We start from the raw sequence: 20,673 nt of genomic DNA, 5'->3' as shown, positions 1-20,673 counted from the left end.
TTCCAGTGAATGTGCTCTTAAGCAGCCATGCATAGGATAACACAGTATGGGTCAAAACTCTGTAGAATCTATGAGTCATAGTGCTAAACAGAAGCAAAGTAAATATTCATTATATTGAGTTGGTACAGTCAGATATTTATATATTGGTAACTGTAGAGATTGGGTGCTACTGGACTCGAATCTAAATGCAGAGATCAGTTAACAGATCTGAACAGATCTCATGCATAAGATGATCCACTTGCCACAAGACCCAAAAGGAAGCTCACTATTATACATGACTTATTTATATTCTTAAGGTCAAAAATTATTTTCTGCCCATTGACACTTTGACAAAGAACACCAGCCTTCAACTCAACACCACTGATAAAAGCTTCAGATAGATCACTGTAGACTTATAACATGTTTGTACTGAACCAGATTCTTTTTTAAAAACATACATTATTTGCTGAAATTTTGAAAAACATAAAATAAAAGCTAAATTTTAAAAACTCAATTAAAAATATACTATGTCTTTTAAAAAAGCAGTTTTTGCCCACCCTGGGAACAGAACATTCCAAGTTCAGGATAGTTCTACAACCTCTCCATCTCTGCCCAAAATAGTCAGCCACCAATATGCAATCATACTGATACTTTTTATTTTATCCATGCAGGACACACCTCAATGAACTGCCTCCTCTCCAGACAAACATCTTCCTTCTAGCTTGACATGTGTTTTCTCTCTCTTGTTCACACAAATTTAACTCCTAACTATGCTCCATTACTGAATCTTTATTCAGGAAAAAGCAACAAACCCTATGCACACTTCCATTTACTTGATCATTCTTTGAGAGACAAGAAGCAAGCTATCATGACCATTTGGATTATGTTTTTTTCATTTAACAGATTAATTAGACAGCCGTTTTCTGCTTCCATTCACATAAGTGCAGGAAGTCAGTCCTTGTGCAACATAGGATAAAGCAGGTTTCTAGAACTGCTTTTACAACAGTGACTATAGACCACCAGAACAATGAAGAAGGGACCATACCCAAAATCATGTATTCCTGTTAAGAATACATATTGCCAGCTCAGGGTTTTGGACTTTAGGATGATAATCTCCCATAAGAAATGCTAACCCCCGAGGTACCAAGAATATACAATCTCTGGTAAATGAACCCTAATAGGAGGGATAAAGCAAGTTCCTAGTCTTTATGTTAGTATAGAAGCCACAACCTTACACATACACTAAAGTTATTGCACATCTAATATTTTATCTCAGTAGGTTTAATATTCCACTGCTTCAGAATTTCAGCTCCTTATCTAAACCAGCATAAACTTTTTCCTTACTCGCCAGAGATGCCTTATTCCCTTCCCCCACCCCAGATTTCATATTTAAAAACTATGCATTTATACATGGTATACGCTAAAACAGTACTCTCTTGCAGCAGCACCAAATAATGCTAGGATCAATTTCTAAGTCCTAAAATTCCTATAATCATAATTTTTCTGAATACCTGAAAAAAACCCGGTGGTACAGGACCTACTGGCATGCCATCTCCTGGGGGAATGTTTCCTAGCACTGGACTGGGAGCTGCTGCAGCGCTCTGAAAAGAACAAAGGAAAAATAAACCTGTGTCATTGCACAATAGGCATAAAACCAAGACACTGCCTTTCACACAGTGTGGTAAGGCAGAAAATAATACTTTCTACATTACATTTTTCAAAAATTTCCTGTTTTAAATCAATAATGCTCATTTTCAAAAGTACACAAGCAAAATTGTTACTTTAAGTGGGAATGTAAGGTGCTTTAATAAATGGCCTTATAATTGCACATGAAAGGCAGTAAGGAAGAATTCCTAGTATTCATTTAGCTAACTTGAATACCAGTTTAGTCATGTGGCTGGGTATGGGTCTACTGAAGCTCAGTCTAAAATTTTGTTTGTCTAAATAGGAAACCTTAGTATTTGCCAGGCAAGACATCCAAAATTCAAAAGCAGAACGTGATCCAGAAATATTTGGGATATTGGCTTGGATCCAAAGGTACCCTAATGTGAGTAAAAGACACTTCTGCTCATAACAATGGTGTCCCAACTTCCACTAATTGCCTCTTCTTCCAAAAGTTTCCCCATACCATATCCCTTGCTACTCCAGCAGGTCCTTTGATCATAAGAAATGACTTCTCAGGGAAGCAAGCACTGGGGCTACAAGAATGACATAACTCTGCTTCTGTCTTTTTCCCCAAACAAACAGATCAGTTAAAATACTTGGTCCTTTTGTAATATTGCTGGCAACAACTCAACTAATAGAATGGAAAAGATATATCAAAGATTTTGAACTATGGTTCTCAGCCTTCTGTTGGGGGCAAGGTTTTCACCAATTTTGGGGCTTCCAACCCGCTGCCACGAAACTGGTCTAAATTCACCGGTCCAATTATATCACCCAGAAGTGACATTGTCATGCCAGGCATTTTGGGGGAAACTCTATTATTATCATAGAGTTTTTTCCAAAATGCTAGACAGTTTCCCCCCTCGTGACATGCCCAGTGTGATAACGCCAATTCCAGGTGATATCATCACGTCACATAAGCACAAAGAGGGGCCCCCTGCTGGGAGACAGGTAAGACCTGGCAACCCTATTTTGAACTAGGAACACCTCTTGATCTTCATCTCTGTTATTGCATTAATGATGCAATGCCCTCCTTAAAATCTGTCCTGGTTTCCTGGGAGAGGAGGGACTGTGAGTCAGTGCAACAGCCTCTGCTTTGCATGCAGAAGGTCCCAGGTTCAAGCCCTGATACCGGCACTTAAAACGATCAGGTAGGAGGTGATGTGAAAGACCTCTACCTGAGACCCTGGAGAGCTGGTGCCAGTATAAATAAACAATACTGACATTGACAAACCAATGATCTGATGTAGTACAAGGCAGTTTCATGCATGCCTGCTCATGGATATAGCACAAACTCTTCATTTTAAGTTCTCCAGAACAACTCTACTGCTTGTCTCTTGTTGTTCCATTTCCGTGGAACTTTCTCCCCAAACAATTGTGTGATACTACCTCTATTACTCCCTTCAAATTGCTTCTCAAAGCCCTCTTATTATGTAAAGCTTCTGCATAACCCCTTAGTCCCCCTCTCTACTAAAAAGAAGCCTAAGTGCCTATAACAAGAGTGGACACATTTTTTCAAATTAAACACCATCTTCATATCCCTCTCTTCCCCTTTAATTTCTACAAGGCCAAATGTTTAATTATATGCTCCTGTCCAGACAAATATAGGCACTGGTCTTATATTCTATGATTTGCCATACACAGTGATAACACACACACACACACACACACACAAAAACAAATAACCAGTACAGTTCACTTAACAGAAAGCTGGAAGTAGAGAGGCTGGTCCAAATGCCAACTCCCCTATGCAATGATATCATCCATGGATGGATTCATTGCATGATGCTGTGCAAGACCTCACTTCTCTGCCTCCATATTAAAATGGAAGTAATGGTGGTCGGCCTCAAAGGGGCTGCTGCAAATGTAAAAACCTTTAAAGCATTTTTTAAATTAAAGAAATATTATAACATTCAATATAAATGGATTTAACTATATTTTGAAGTGCTGTCAGAGATATGGTTTATAATTTTGTACCTACTGTATGATTATTTTTCTTTTTAAAAATAGATCTAATCTTTTTTTAAAAAAATCATCACAAGCTTTCAAACAGGATTTGCTTACGGATTAATGGACTGGGTTCATGATTCTGCTATACCCTCTGTTTTAGAACAAATTGTTAGTTTTTTAAAATAAAGAACTATTAATTTAAGTAAAGCAGAAGTTAAAGCTGGCTACTTCTGAACAGCATCGACCTAAGTAGGGATACAGCCTGAAAATCACTAGAGAACTGTTACAAAAAAAGGAATCAAACATTGTATTAAGAAGCTGGTTATGTTTAATTCGTAAAATCTTCCTCTTAGCAGTGAATTTTATAAAGCAATGACTTATAACATAAGAAACCTATGAGCACAGAACAAAAGATTCACTTTCATTTTATTAATGAATTGCTAATATCTGCTCCCTGGAATACTACTTATTCTAATTAACTTAACCAGCCACTGGATGTCACTTTTGCACCCAGCAGATGGAAGTACACCTGTAAATTACATTTTCAAGCTTTTGGCACAGTAACCAGTTTAAGGAAGTGTGCCATGTAATTCTGAGAACATAAGAAAACTAAATTTGATTAGGCTGACCAAAGGTTATGCTTTCATTTCCCCCCTCCCCAGCTAAACAAGAAATGGGATGAGAGAAAACACATTGAGCTCAGGTTTTGTAACAGTTTTTTTAATGTTCAGCATGAAGAAAACCAGTAAACATTCTATCATCAAATTATACCAACCAAAAATCAAGTGGCCTGGGACTGCATAAGGGAGTTAGTACTAGCTGATGGCCCAATGTGACCACTTAGGGGTTCTGTGACACTCCTGTGGGACTCTGGGCTATTGCATCAGTCTCTCACGGAATCAAGGAGCCCCATGGTGCAGACTGGTAAAGCTGCAGTACTGCAGTCCAAGCTCTTTGCTCATGACCTGAGTTCGATCCTGGCGGAAGCTTGGTTCAACTGCCGGCTCAAGGTTGACTCAGCCTTCCATCCTTCCAAGGTCGGTAAAATGAATACCCAGCTTGCTGGGCGGGGAAAGTGTAGATGACTGGGGAAGATGATGGCAAACCACCCCATAAAAAGTCCGCTGCGAAAATGTCGTGATGCGATATCACCCCAGAGTTGGAAACAATTTATGCTTGCACAGGGGACTACCTTTACCTTTTACTCAGAGAGTCAGTGTGCTGCAGTGGTTAAGAGAAGAAGAAGAAGAAGAAGAAGAAGAAGAAGAAGAAGAAGAAGAAGAAGAAGAAGAAGAAGAAGAAGAAGAAGAAGAAGAAGAAGAAGAAGAAGAAGAAGAAGAAGAAGAAGAAGAAGAAGAAGAAGAAGAAGAAGAAGAAGAAGAAGAAGATATTGGATTTATATCCCGCCCTCCACTCCAAAGAGTCTCAGAGCGGCTCACAATCTCCTTTACCTTCCTCCCCCACAACAGACACCCTGTGAGGTGGGTGGGGCTGGAGAGGGCTCTCACAGCAGCTGCCCTTTCAAGGACAACCTCTGCCAGAGCTATGGCTGACCCAAGGCCATTTCAGCAGGTGCAAGTGGAGGAGTGGGGAATCAAACCCAGTTCTCCCAGATAAGAGTCCGCACACTTAACCACTACACCAAACTGGCTCTCCAAACAGTAGACTTTAATCTGGAGAGCCGGGTTTGATTCCACATTCTTAACACTACTACTTCTTGCTTGCTGTCTAATCAGCTTTCTTTCTCCCATTTGCAATGAGAATGGGAATCTTTTAGAATTTAAAAAAAAAACCCTACCCACACTATCCTGCCTAGAATAACCAGGATGGGGTTCAACATTCTGAAGATAGCAGCCAGTCTAAGCCACACAAGATTTTTAAAAAGGCCTTCATCTCTTAGCCTGGCTGCTCCAGACAGCTGTCCTTGTCTCCTCCTCCTTCTCTCCTCCCTGGCTCTAAATGGAGACAGACATATTTTTGCAAAGCACCAGGCCTCAGATTCATCAGAAGCTCACAGGAGCACAGGCTCCTGAACCTGAGTGTCCCCCCTCTTCCTCCCCACCTACCTTGTCCATTGACAAGTGCCAGCTGCAAAACAATCCCTGGATTAGGAGAGCAGGCAGCCAGGCAGCCACCAGAGGCGTTGCCGCAGCCCTCATTAACCCCCGGAGAAGCCCACACAATCCTTTCTCCACGTATGTGATTTTGGGTGGCAGGAGGCTTGCTGGCCTTTTGACTGGGGAAGGGCAGCCCAGGAGAGCCCCAGGCGGGGAAGGCCTTCTTGGACTGGCTGGATCTCTACCCAGCCCAAGCAGGCCTCGCTAACCTGGGGCTCTCCTTTCTTTCATCGGATTGCTTTTGGCTGGGGGGCAGCATATGCTAATGAGTTATGCTAATAAGCTCCACCACCTATTTTTCTACAAAACGATCCCTGCAAAGCACCACTCCATTCTGATTGTTAAGTGAAAGGTGGCACTTCCCAACCAGCTAAAAAAACAAGAATTAATACATAAGATGAAGTTGAGAAATATTGCTTGTCATACTTTTAAAAAGTTTCTTATTGTAAAACACACTACTGTGAAAGTTGCAATATTCTGAAATCTATACCCCACAAACTCATGAATTAGTCCAACATAGAGAGACCTTTTAAGGAAATAATGAAGGCACCTGTGCAATGCTAAAGTAAAAGGGATAGAAATCAACCAACCTATTTAGAAATCTAGAAAGCTATCCTTCAGTGATCAAACATGTCCAATAGTATGCCTTACAAACTAAACAACATATCATTATGGCCTATTTATAGTCTGAAACCACTACTAACATGTTTCATAGTTTATAATCTGTGCAAAATTATCACAATCTGTACACTTGAACATTGCTGTTTTGTAAGTGTGTCATGGTTTTATAGACACACTGAAAAAATTCTGCTATCGGGGTTCAGAATCCCATACCATGGATAGCATCCCTGAACCTGTGTCTATTTGAAATTAGTTTATGCATTTCAAATAACATATTCATATACATTCAACTATGATTTTATTATATATTTCTTGTTTTTAATATCTAAGAACTTTGCTGAGCTCATAACTATCATTAGGGAAAGCCTCAGCTGTAATTCAGAGATGTCTCTAGAGAACAAGCTTTTTGAACTGCATCCAGGAAGAAGATAACACTACATTAAAGTAAACACAATCCAATGATGTTAGATGAAGATAAATGCAAGCTATGGTGTGACTGGCCTATGGTTCATTGTAGAAATGAATATTACAAAAGATGACCTATTTGTACCCATGCAATTGGCTGTGACTAGGTATGAATGCGTTAGGGCCAAACAAGACACAACACTGGGTAGTCCATGATCCTAGCTCCCAAAAATGCTGGGCTTTTTTAGTGCAACTATCAGGCACAAGGGAACCAGATTATGATAAACAACACCACATGAACAGAATCAGGGTTCAAGCTTCCCTCTGCCTCTGCTGTTTTCAAAGTCTTAAATGACCCTGAAGAACCTCAATCAAATCAGGGCTCCTTTGGGGTATTTCAGGTCAGGAAAATGGCATGGGGGAGAGAGCGTAAACCTCCTTCCCCTTGTGCTGGTGACAAGACCAGAATCATGCCTGGTAATTATTTTAAAGCTGGAAGCTCAGATCACACAACTTCCACCCAGCATTCTGTTGGGTTTGTCCTTTCTGCCAGAGCAGAAAGAAGTACAGCAGAATAATATGGGGCACTACAGGACCCTAGCCCAACACCATCTTGCTGTCACAGCTACCAAATGCACATGGAAGGGGGGCTCTTGGGGCACAAAAGATTAAAAGAAAATATTTGTCTGGACGCCTGTGGTAAGGCCTGCTCACTATATGTGTTAGAAGTGTTGACAGACAAAGAATTACATGGTGCTGTTTTTGGAGGCTGGAAGAGCACAAAAATACAAATTAAATCAGAATAGCTCACAAAACACCCACCCATCCCCATCCAGACAGCTGACTCTTTTTAACACAAATATTTTGTACTCAGCAGCTACTACCACAGCTTACCTCAGTCTCCTGAGTACAGGTTAAAATTAGATGAAAAATGGCACATGGCTCAATAAATGCTGAATTTCTATAAAATGTATCCCTTCCTAGGGTGCAGATTTGAATTGCAGTATGAGTAGTCAAGAGTGGGGATGTGACCTTTCTTCCACTTGCACTTTCCCCCTCAAACAAACTACATTAGGCTATCCTTATCCCAACAGGGTTACTTAGATTCCATTAGAGGATAAAAGGAGCTTAGCGTAGCAAAGACTGGTTGTTGCTTCTCCCTCCACGCTGTAGTTAAAATATTTTCCCACATTGTAAGAATTGGGGATGCCCCAACACATGGGAATACCACAAACATACCTATAGTTTGGCTTCTATATAAAAAATTATTTAGAGATCTAAGCATTTGAGAAATATTAATAGCTAGGACTTGGAAACAATTAAGAGGTGAATAATGCTAGTATCTTAAATGGGTATGGTATAATATACAGTAAACAGAAAGAATAAAGTATAACTATCTTCTGTCCCTACAAAAAGAAATTTGCACTAAGACTGTTGTTTCAGTATGAAAAACTCTGAACACTTTAAAGCAGGTTTAGGTCAGCTACTTCCAGCCATATCTGGATATATATTTCCAATTGCATAACTATTTGTAGGGCTTTTTTGTAGAAAAAGCCCAGCAGGAACTCTTTTGCATATTTGGTCACACCCCTGACACCAAGCCAACTGGAACTGTGTTCCTGTGCATTCCTGCTCAAAAAAAGCCCTATTTGAAAGCCCTATTTTAAAGGTGGATGCATCTTGCTACCTGCAGCAAGACTTTTCAGTAAAGGACATAAATGAAAGTAGTTCTCTGTCCACATGAATTCCATATTCTCAGGACCAGAAATGTTTGGAACATGATCAGACTGAAAGTCCACAAGGTATGCTATCTGCAATTGAGCATACTTCTAATGTGGCATAGATGACAAGGCAATGGAAACACTGGATTGCTTCACAATATGTTTCAGCATTGGGGAACCATAACATCGCTTCAACTTTAAAGTAAGAAAAATAGTTCAGCAGCACCCTGATAAAGCATGGGAACAGTAGCATTCACTTGTAGTTCTTTAGCCATAATCATTACTTACTTTATAAGGTGAAAGGCAACTAAAATAACAAAGGAAACATCAACATAACAACTTAAGCAGGAACTTGTAATAACAGTAAGTGAACGTACACATAGTTCCTGTTGTAGTGGCTTCAGGAAGTCTACCGGCTAGCAGAGAAGCAATTATTTGCTTTGCACAGTTTAATACAAGCTTAATTACTTTAATTAACAAAGCAATTAAGTTAATTAATGTTATTAAAGTTACTAAATCCATGATTTGATTATGGATAAAGGTGTTGATTTTAATCTGCAAGACCTCCAAAGCTTAGGACTCCCATTTTTGCTGCAATGACCATATTGGTTTAAGCAGGGAAGGTGCTTGCCAGTTGGTAAACAGTTGAATAGCAAAGGTCTAGACTATTTTAATTAATTCTTGAGAACTCCAGGTTTCTTGCACATTTTAAGCCAACTGCAGTCCAGAGAACTGGGAAGGAGCATGATTGCCTTAATCACTAGACTTTTTGCACTCAGTTTTAAAAGTGAGTACTGAATATAAAACTTTCTCCCCTTTTAAAAAAAGGATATTGTAAGACACCAAACTCTCTATAAAGCAAAACATGTAACCGCACAGCAATATTTATTTTAGATATCAAACAGCTCCAAATGCTATTGCCATAAACTAAACTAATACTCCAGTGTTATCTGTATGCATTTGTTTTATGTTCAAAATAAAATCAAAAGTTGTTGATAACGTTATATATTGCAAGTCATCTTAAAACCCAAAGCTTTACTTAAGTTCTATATAAAATATAAAATCCAATAAATCATCTAAAAAATCTTCAACTGAATTAAAGCCACTCCATGAACTAAAACTTAACAGACGAAAACAGCAGTTGTTGAGGCACTTTAAACCAGGGGTGTCAAACATCTGGCCTGGAGGCTGAATCAGGCCCCCAGAGGGCTCCTATCAGGCCCCCAAGCAACTGGCTGTCATCTGCTTCCTTCTCCCTCTCTCTTGCTTCCTTCTATGTAAAAGCTTGCTTTGCCAGGCTTGCTCAATCACACAGGAGCTACAGAACAAAACCTCTATTTTCTCCATTGGCTGAGGAAGGGTGGGGGGGAGAGGAAGAGCTTGATTTGCCAGGCTATCACAATCACACAGAAGAGCTATTGAGCCAAATCTCTCTTCCTTCTATTGGCTGAGGCTCCTTCCTCTCCTGGTCCCATGGAGAAGGCAGGAAAGATCCCAAACTTCCTTTGCCCAGTTCCCTGGATCCCATGGGAGAAATACAAAGAAAGCACTTTTAAGACCAATGAGTGCTAATGCTTTAAGTTTGTTTTTTAAAAAAAACTTTTTCTGTGTCCTTTATAAAGTTTATATCCCTATCTTAAATAGGTACACATATGGCCCGTATCTTAAATAGGTACACATACGGCCCACCCCAACAAGGTCTCATTTATGTCAGATCTGGCCCTTATAGCAAATGAGTTCGACACCCCTGCTTCAAACAATACTGTTCACCAGCAGTGTGTTAAATGATCAATTGGCCTTCGATGGAAGTGGAAAATACAAAGGGAGTGGAAAATTGTTCAAAAAGGTGAACAGTACTGGCAGAACTACAATGCTAAAGCAACAGAGGTAAACTAGGCATTCATAGACCATAAAATCAAATATTTCACAATTTCTAGCTTCAATTAAATTAAAAACAAATTTATATATTATAATTCCCGTTGGTTATAGAAGTAGAGAGGCAGTTTGGTGTAGTGGTTAAGTGCGCAGACTCTTATCTGGGAGAACCAAGTTTGATTCCCCACTCCTCCACTTGCACCTGCTGGAATGGCCTTGGGTCAGCCATAGCTGTCTCAGATTCAGAGTATAGGGTGGGATATAAATCCAATATCATCTTTTTATCAAAACAAATTAATAATACAATGTCCAGCTTTATATTATACAAACATGCTTTATTTTAGCTATGATGTATTGCTCTCACTGTAGACGAAACAAACATGAACTCTTCTACAGAACTAGTTATGTACTTTTTAGAGTTTCAGAAATTGTAGTCACGCCTTCTGACTAAAGAATAAAAGCATAAAGAACAGCTGTGTTCATTACTACTGCAACACAGAATACAGGAAAAATAAGTCACATCAACATGTTTTTTAAAAAGACTGAACCTGTTGAGATAGTTATATAAAAAAATCATAAGATAGTCAAAACAACATTCACAGAAAGCTACTGGACTGCACTCAACAATAAAACTCAAACTTCACAGCTATTGTGGAGGCCCTGAGGCCAAGTAGGCTCTGAAAGCCTATTAACAATTTCAAAAGGTGCTTAATGGAGAAGAGTGCCAGGGTGGAAAGGCTGTGGTCCTCGTTTAGTGGAAGACCAACCAGCCCATTGTAGAGTTTCAAAGCATAGTTATTTGGGAATATTTTGCCTTGTAATGATGTAGAACTATACATCTGAAAGTCTGGATGCAAACCAAGTGCTGGTATTAACTGACTCCTCTGGGATCAGACATAATCCTCCATCTTTTTTAGCACAATGAGGTACTAGGAGTAGAAGCCTATGCTATATTGGGAAGGTAGTATTGTTCTATAGCTCCTTTTTGTTAGAACATAAGAAGAGCCCTGCTAGATCAGACCAATGGTCCATCTAGTCCAGCATCCTGTCTCACACAGTGACCAACCAGTTCCTCTGGAGGGCCAATAACAGGATATAGAGGCCGAAATCTTCACCAGATGTTATCTCTTGGCACTGGGATTCAGAGTCTGACTGCCTCCGAATGTGGAGATTACCTTCAGTCACCATGGCTAGTAGCTGCTGATAGGCCTACCCTCCATGATTCTTATCTAATCCCCTTTTAAATTGGTCTATTCCTGTGGCCATCACTACATCCTCTGGCAGGTAATTCCACATTTTAATCACTCTCTGTGTAAAGTAGTATTTCTTTTTGTCTTGAACTTCTTCCAAAGAATGAATCCTAACACAGCCATTTGGAAGTGCTGTAGTGGAAAGGTAGCAATAAACTTGATGACACAGAAACCAAGTTTGATGGATTCCTAAATCAGCAGGAATGTTTTCAGACTATTTCTAGTATGAAGAATAAATAACAGCAGGCTGTGGATGGATGATTCAAGCCATAATGGACTAACAACTACATTTGTTTTTTGAGGAAGTTTTGACCCTGATACACTGTTTCTATCATGATTAGGGGTGGCCTTTGTTTAATGGTTCTTGCTTCATCCAGGAAATGGGATATATAGATGAACAGGAGAGGTAACTTAGGGCTTCTGGATGCATAGTTCTAACCATATTTCTTTTATTAACAGGACGGTATTGTAAAATTGGAATGACTTTCTTCCACGGGAAATACTGATACTGCAAAATATTCACACAAGACAGATGAAAAATCAGATAGAATAGTAAAGGAACAGAGCTTCTTCCCCCAAAACATTTAGCTTCTGACCCATCCTTATCAATTGCATCTAGTGGGAAGGCTACTTATGATTAATTGGCAGTAAGCAGACCAAGAGATTTTACATTTCTGAAAATTTTGTAGCCACAGGGGCAGTCTTCCACTCCATTTTTTCTCCAGAAAAAAATGGGGGGAATAGAAATATATGTGCAATAATTACTCTTATTTATTTAGAAACTTTAAAATGCCCCATTTATAAGGTAATTATCATTTAAAATTGCAATATCTGGCATATGTATAGAAGCTAAAAGTACTGTATTTTTGGACCATTAGACGCACCGGACTATAAGACGCACCTTCGTCTACGTGCGAAAATGGCCATCTTCCGCTGCCCGCGCCTCCCAGCACAGCCGTCGGGGATGCGGGCACCATTGCAGCCTTCTGGCCGCCTCAGCCGCGTAGCGCTGGGTTTGCAGTGGGGGCGGAGGGAGCGATCTCGGCGCTTGTCTCCCAGCCAGGCACGCAGGCGCGGGGGAAGCATGCCGCCCCCTCCGCTGCTTAAGGGCCTCATGTCCCGCTGGCGCCCGCAAAGCGCTGGGTTTGCGGTGGGGGCAGAGGGAGCGATCTCGGCGCTTGTCTCCCGGGGGCTGCAGGCCCCCTCCTCCCGCCTCGTTTCCTTTTTTAGTATTCGCTCCATAAGACGCACGCACTTCCCCCCCCTTTTTTTTGGGGGGGGGGGCGTCTTATGGACTGAAAAATACGGTATATGTTTCTTAGTTTTCTATAAGAAAATTTTCAAATATAACCGATACTTGAGAGTTGCAAACTGCTGTATTCCAAGCTACCTTAGCACATTTTTTTCCATCTGACTGGTGGGAAAAAACAAACGAAGGCAGAAAACAACTTCTGTATCTTTTGGGCAAAAACATTTTCATGCAGTCACAATACATACAACTACCAGCACTGACATCTTTAATAATGTAATTTTATTATTATATGGCAGGTATGTCCAACAGGTAGATTGTGATCTGCCAGAAGATCATGGGGGGGTCAGAGGTAGATCACCAGCCCCACTTGGTCTCATGGTTTGCTGGACAGGTGTTTGGGGGTTTTTTTAATGACTGTTTGGTGTGCTGGTATTTGATTATTGGTGCCAGTATGATGAATTCTTATTTTTACTTTTAGAACTGCATGTGTGGTTTTGGCATCATCCAGAGGTCTTCAGTTCCTGTTGATTTTTAATACTTTGGGACAGTGACAGTTTTGGACCAGATTCAGTCAGTGTTAACTTAGCACCCCAGCCGCCCCAGTATAACGAAGATGAGTGTTCCAAAGAAGAGCAAAACCTACCACTTTCATGATGAATGGGAAATGGACTACTTCTTCATCATGGTGAAAGACAAGTGTTGTTGTCTACTTTGTACCGCTGCTGTATCCTTGCCCCAAAAGGGTAATCTGGAGCATCATTATAAGGCTCTGCATAGTAATAAGTTTGATGCTGATTTTCCACCCAAAAGTGAAATTCGTAAACTGAAGCTCAAAGAACTTAATTCTAAATTGGCAGCGAAGCCCAGGTCACATTCGGCCAATGCAACCATGGCATCCTTCAAGGTCAGCAACCTGATCGCAAAGAAATGCAAACCTTTCAATGAAGGAGAATTTGTAAATGATTGTTTTCTTGAAGCAGCAGACAATCTTTTTGGATTTAAGAATAAGAAAGAGATCATAGCTGCTGTTCAAGATGTACAATTGTCAAGAAACACCGTCATGTGGCGAATAGAAAAGATGTGTGGAGACACAACTGAACAATTGTTGGAGGATGTTTCAGTTTGTGTTGCTTTCTCACTCCAACTGGATGACTCTACAGACATAAGAGACATAGCCCAGTTACTAGTCTTTATCTGGATAGTTTTTGAAGACTTCAGTGTTAAAGAAGAACTACTTGAAATGATTTCTTTAAAAGGGAGAACTACTGCTCAGGAAATATTCAGCTCTTTCCATTCTCTTGTGACAAAGTGTAATCTTCCATTGCATAAACTTGTTTCTGTCACTACTGATGGAGCAAGAGCAATGACAGGTGAGGTTAATGGTTTCATAGGCCTCTGTAGACAGCATAACGACTTTCCAGATTTCCTTTCTTACCACTGTATCATTCACCAGCAAGTTTTGGCAAGCAAGAGACTCAATACAAAGACTGTCATGGACATCACTTTCAAAATTGTAAATTCAATTCATGGAAGATCACTTCAAAGACGACTTTTCAATCTTACTCTTGATGAAGGAGCAGCGGAAATCATTTTGCACAAAGATGTAAGGTGGCTAATTAGGCACAAATTTCTGCAAAGATGTCGTGATTTGCTGAATGAAATAAGGTTTTTGAAGGAGAAGGGAGATGACAAAGCAGAGTTGGAAGATGAGGAGTGGTTATGTGATCTGGCATTTCTTGCTGACTTTACAGGCGAACTAAGTGATATGAACATTGAACTACAAGGTAAAAACAAATGCATTGGCGAGATGATGAGTACAGTTTCATCCCACAAGTGCAAATTTGAGCTAATGATGACTGACCTTGCAAACAACACTTTTGATCATTTTCCTAATATGCAGGACCATCTGGGACAATATCGAAATTTTGTTTTTCAGAATGAGAAGTTTGTGACAGAAATCTGCTCTGTTATCCAGGAATTCGAAAAAAAGATTCTGTGACTTCCAAAGAATTGAAAAAGTTGTGGAGTACTTGTCATATCCATTCAAAGCCGATATGGACATGAAGGAAACTGCAGCTGCTATCAGTAAAAATTACTCATTGAACAAGGCATCTCTTGAAAATGAAATAGTAACCCTTAAAAATGACATTTTCCTCAAAACCCATGCTGAGCAAGAATCATTTTGGAAGCTAATGCCTAGAGACAAATTTCCCAACTTGAGAAGATGCAGTGAAGCTGTACACTGTTTCTGTTCAACTTATTTGCGTGAATCTGCATTTTCCCATCTGAAAATGACAAAGAGTACACAGCGTTCCAACATGACAGATGAACATCTCCAGGATTCCGAGACTGGCCCTCACGCAATATTCACCCAACTTCAAAAAGCTGGTGGATGAGATGCAGGCTCAGACGTTTCACTAATTAGCCAGAGCAAAGTTTTAAAGATTGCGCAAGATCAGCCTGAATCAATACTTGACCTAAATTTAACACAAATTACTCAATAAAAGTTAAAGAAAGTTATTGACAATTAAAGAAAGTTATAACAATAAAAATTTAAGAAAAACTGTTCGCAGTTCTTTCTGGATCTTTGTTTCTCAGTTTAGTTTTTGCTTACCAGTAAATGACAGAAGGTGCATTGTAAATGGGGGGGGGGGAGTGGAACCCAGCTTTGGTGGGTTAAAATCTAGTTTGAAACTAATTTGAAGCTTAATTTTCATGGTGGTAGACCACCAACATTTTGTCCGGAAAAAATAGATCACAACCTGTTCGAAGTTGGACATGCCTGTTATATGGCACTGTGTGTAGTATAACCAGAAGATCCTAAGATTGTCTGGCAGCCTGAAGTTCTAGCTGTTTTAGTATTATGCATCACTAGGTGGTGGTGTGGTGCTGGAGAAGAATCTTGAGAATCCCCTGGACTGCAAGAAGGTCAAATCAGTCAGTCCTAAGGGAAATCAACCCAGACTTTTCCCTGGAAGGTCAGATGCTGAGGCCCAAATACTTTGGCCACCAAATGAGAAGGAAGCACTCACTGGAGAAGACCCTGATGCTGGGAAAGACGGAGGGCAAAAGAGGAAGGGGATGGCAAAAGATGAGATGGCTGGACAGCATTACTGATGTAACTAACACAGATTTGAGCAGGAGGATGGTAGAAGACAAGGAGGGCCTGGCGTGACTTTGTCCATGGGGTTGCAAAGAAGCGGACTTGACTGTGCGACTTAACAACAAACAACAAACCACTAGATTGCGAGTCAGACTTATTTTTTGCCGAGATAGCTTTGAAAGAGCTACAACTGATCCAAGGTCACCCTGCTGGCATCATGTGGATAAGTGAGGCATTGAGCCTAGTTCTCCATATTGGAGTCTGCTACTCTTAACCACTACACCTCACTGGCTGTCTTTAATAACATGACAGCATATTAGTTTGTCAAAATTTATTTACATTTAAAAATACTGAAAATATGTTGTCTATCTACAGTATTGTAGTCAATCAGGCAGCCCTGCAAGGCAGTTGAGGGGCACTGATAGTCCACTTAGAAGTAAAGGCATGCAGGTCACGGGCAAGCAATGGTTACTGACAGAAGGGCAGGACCGTGCTGATCCTTAGTGAGAGATAAATAGGGCACAGCTGAATTGCACAGGGGAAAGCACAGGAAATGAAGGAGAGAGGCAGAGCAAAGCAAGGAGCAGCAGGAGCAATGAGTGGCATCATCACAGCAGCACAAGACCCCAAATAACCCAAGAAGCTTCTCTGAGGCAGCTATAGGATGTTGTGGGCAGAGAGACAACTCTGACCAGGAAGCCACGACCAGTGCAGCCACAGAGGAACCGGAGTAGGCAAGAGTCATAGCAGACAGAGGATATAAGAATTCCTTACCAGAAAAACTAAGAGAGCCCTCATGTAGCGAGGGTGGCCAAGCAGAACACAAGGAAACTTCACAGGCACCTGTCCTATTTCCTGTGGGCTGGACTCCTAATAAAAAGTACTCATCAGTGGGTGGACATTGGGGCTGGTGAAGTTTCATGGGACTACTGTGGGGAAGGTGGAGTAATAGGACTAGGAAATGAGGCTGTCTAGGTAGAAGGGAAGTTGGGCTTCTGTTCTGTGAGAATCAAGGGAGGGGAACTCCTGGCAAAGCAGCCAGAGTAATCCTGGTCCGAGGCTTCTGAATCCATGATGAGTATACATAGGGATTATTGTCTAATGCTGTAACAGACTGAAATAATTCCCATACTACACACTGAGTAGAACATTGTCTTTAAAAGCATTTCATTAATTCCAAAAGTGGGGGAATAGTTTTTTTTCCAATGTCCCCCAAATTCCCCATCAGAATTTTCTTTTTAAAAGTCCTTTAAAATCCTCCCAAATTTTTTTTTTAGGGGAGCTTCACATCTGTGGGCAGACCACTACCTACTGGGTAATGGAAAACACAATCTTGCTTTTGTATTTGATAATACTTTCCAGTCTTTTGGATATATAAAATACTATTTACAACCCTGGTTCCCTGGGGAGGGCGGGAAAGAGCCAGAGCTTTCTTTGCACAGTTCCCTGGATCCCACAGGAGAAATACAAAGAAAGCATATTTAAGACCAACAAGTGCCCATGTTTTAAGTTTTTCTTTTTTAATTTAGTCATGTTTCGTCTGTGCCCTTTAAAAAAGTTTATATCTCTGCTATCTAATCTTAAATAGGTATACACATGGCCCAGCTCATTTAGGTCATATAAGGCCCTCATAACAAATGAGTTCAATACCCCTGGTTTAGAGTGCTTAAAGAAGGGGAGGAGTCTGTTGTTTAAAAAAATGTGAAAATTCCAGGACAGCAACTTCAGACATTTGGGGTAGGGAGGTAATCAGGGGATGTGCATCAGACTTCTTTGAATCAGGTTCAAAGGTCTGCTGTTGGAGATCAGTTGTTAGGGTCCTCCCCTGTGGAGTTCCACAAGGTGTAATCTTATCCCCGCACAATTTGACGTTTATTTTAAGCCCTTAGGATCATCATTCATAGCTCTCTATCTCCTCATCCAAATTTCTTGGTGATGTGGTAGAAGTACTAAATCACTGCCTCTCTGCTGTGGTCGAATAGGTAAGAGCAAACAAATTAAGAACATAAGGAAGCCATGTTGGATCAGGCCAATGGCCCATCCAGTCCAACACTCTGTATCACACAGTGGCCAAAAAATTTATATATATATATATATATATACACATACACACACACACATACACACACACGTACATACATATATACATACATACACATTGTGGCTAATAGCCACTGATGGACCTCTGCTCCATATTTTTATCTAACCCCCTCTTGAAGCTGGCTATGCTTGTAGCCGCCACAACCTCCTGTGGCAGTGAATTCCACGTTAATCACCCTTTGGGTGAAGAAGTACCTCCTTTTATCCGTTCTAACCCTACTGCTCAGCAATTTCATTGAATGCCCACGAGTTCTTGTATTGTGAGAAGGAGAAAAATACTTCTTTCTCTACTTTCTCCATCCCATGCATAATCTTGTAAACCTCTATCATGTCACCCGGCTTTTGACATTTCTCCAAGCTAAAGAGCCCCAAGCGTTTTAACCTTTCTTCATAGGGAAAGTGTTCCAATTGAAACTAAATCCTGTCATGACAGAGGTAAAGGTGTATCTGAAGAAGTGAGCAGTGACTCCCCAAAAGCTCAGTACCTTGCCACAAATTTTGTTAGACTTTAAGGTGCTACTGGGCTTTTACTCTTTCCTACTACTACTACATACAGACCAACACTGCTACACATCTTGATCTAGAGGTAAAGCTGGTTAGGATGACGCAGATCTTCAAGGCTGCCATGCTTCCCACTTAAGATAGGTTTCAGCTGACTCTTACTAACTTGGGTTAGTTAGGGTTAAAAACCCTAGGGGCTATGCTGGATCTAAAATTACTGTTGACAAAGCAAGCTGATGCAAGTGCAAAAATGTTTTCTTCCAACACAGTCTAGCCTGGAATATGGCCCCCTACCATAAAGGCTGATCTACTACTACTGTAATACATCATCAGCTTTAACAACATAAAAATTTAAAATATCATAAATGAAATAAGAGAACCAACTGCATGATTTAGATGTAACATCTCTGCTTGAAGTCAACTCAGAGGCTCAAGCTGGTGCAGAATGGCACATCTCAATTATTATAAGAACTATGGGAAGCATGCATTTGATAGCATTAGCAAGAATGGCAGCAAATATTCTGTTCCATTTTTATGTATGACTTGCTCAGGAATAATTAGACATTCTTGGTCATCTACATTTTTCAGGATGTGTATTTACTAACAACTTAGAATTTTCCTTACCATTAAATAAGTCCCTTGTTGTGCTTAGTTTGCTCCCCACCCCCCTCCCAAAGAAATCAGGAAAAGCATAATTTGAAGAACACTGAAACAGATGGACTAAACTGAAGGTTCTCTATAAGCATCTACTAGTGGTCAACAGAAAACAATTCTTGTTTTTATTGGGAATTGTGAAGCAGGACTGGAAAGGTAAATACGTTACTGAGAACCAATGACTGGGGACCTAAGCCAACAGGATCCATACTGTCTTAATAGAATGGCCACAAAAATAATAAACCTCATTACAATCTATTTCTCTTCGTACATTTTTTTTACCAGCCATTCATGTCAAACACAGTCAATCAATCTGGTCTGTTAGAGGCTCGTTTTGAACTTGCATGCAAATATTAAAGACATGTCAGTCAATGAAAAATCTTGATATATAGCTTTAACAACATGAAAATTCAAAATATCATAAATAAAATAAGAGAACCAACTGCATGATTTAGATGCAACATAGCTTGCCGTTTCATCTACAACAGTAATTTGACTTTAGTATAATTCATTCCTCAGGCATAGTGCTTAACTATAAATACCACAGGTGTTTAAAATTATTGCAAATAGCAGTTCTTTTTTGAAAAAACTGCTTACAGGAAAATACCTTGTTTAACTCTGGTACAATGATACATTAAAAAAACCTCTTACCATATAAACATTACTGAGTAGCCAAAATACAAGTTAGTCTATTCTCTAGCAAGAAGAATTTCCAACAATGAAGATGCTACCATAGAAAACTGAATTTGTATACCAATTGCAGTAAAGATTAAAATGTTCTGACACCACTCTTGCAATTCTGTGAGGGCACATCTTATCCCACTGTTAAGAACTCAGTGCTGGCCCAATCACTAGTATCTTTTCAACCATTTGAGAGGCTGTGATAGTACTATTCCCCATAAGGGAATGTTATACTGTTCTCCTGTAGTAATGGATTTCTTACTGGAGAGCCAGTTTGGTGTAGTGTTTAAGTGTGCGGACTCTTATCTGGGAGAACCGGGTTTGATTCCCCACTCCTCCACTTGCAGCTGCTGGAATGGCCTTGGGTCAGCCATAGCTCTGGCAGAGGTTGTCCTTGAAAGGGCAGCTGCTGTTAGAGCCCTCTCCAGCCCCACCCACCTCACAGGGTGTCTGTTGTGGGGGAGGAAGGTAAAGGAGATTGTGAGCCGCTCTAAGACTCTTCGGAGTGGAGGGCAGGATATAAATCCAATATCATCATCATCTTCTTCTTAAAACTTCTTCATCCACTTCTCAGTACCAAATGTAGCTTCAGTTAAGTGATAATTACAGTTTCTGTTGTAGCAGCTAAAGCCCATCCATAGGATCAGTGTGGCATAAAGACACTATTATTCTTGGCTATGTAATGAATAGAAGTGGAGTATTCTACTTTTATTGAATTAGATGCCACAGGTCTAATTCACACACCCAAATTTGTAATTCTACTATAAACCACATGCAATGGAACTTATTTCAAAGGTAAGTA

General features: G+C 40.3%; 1 protein-coding gene across 8 annotated transcripts in view; it reads right to left on the bottom strand.

Annotated features, from left to right (window-relative positions):
* The window catches only part of SSBP2 (single stranded DNA binding protein 2), a 167,479-nt gene that overhangs the window by 54,941 nt on the left and 91,865 nt on the right, over positions 1-20,673 (bottom strand). For 6 of the 8 annotated variants that reach the window (XM_060235751.1, XM_060235747.1, XM_060235748.1 and 3 more), the window contains one exon: positions 1,491-1,580. The exons of the other annotated variants lie outside the window; for them this stretch is intronic. In XM_060235751.1, the coding sequence (XP_060091734.1) occupies positions 1,491-1,580 (90 nt within the window). The remainder of the gene's footprint in view (positions 1-1,490; positions 1,581-20,673) is intronic. 8 annotated transcript variants of the gene reach the window in all.

Source organism: Heteronotia binoei, chromosome 4, assembly GCF_032191835.1.
Source record: "Heteronotia binoei isolate CCM8104 ecotype False Entrance Well chromosome 4, APGP_CSIRO_Hbin_v1, whole genome shotgun sequence".
Lineage (NCBI taxonomy): Eukaryota > Metazoa > Chordata > Lepidosauria > Squamata > Gekkonidae > Heteronotia > Heteronotia binoei.
This window is presented reverse-complemented; position numbering and strand designations above follow the sequence as displayed.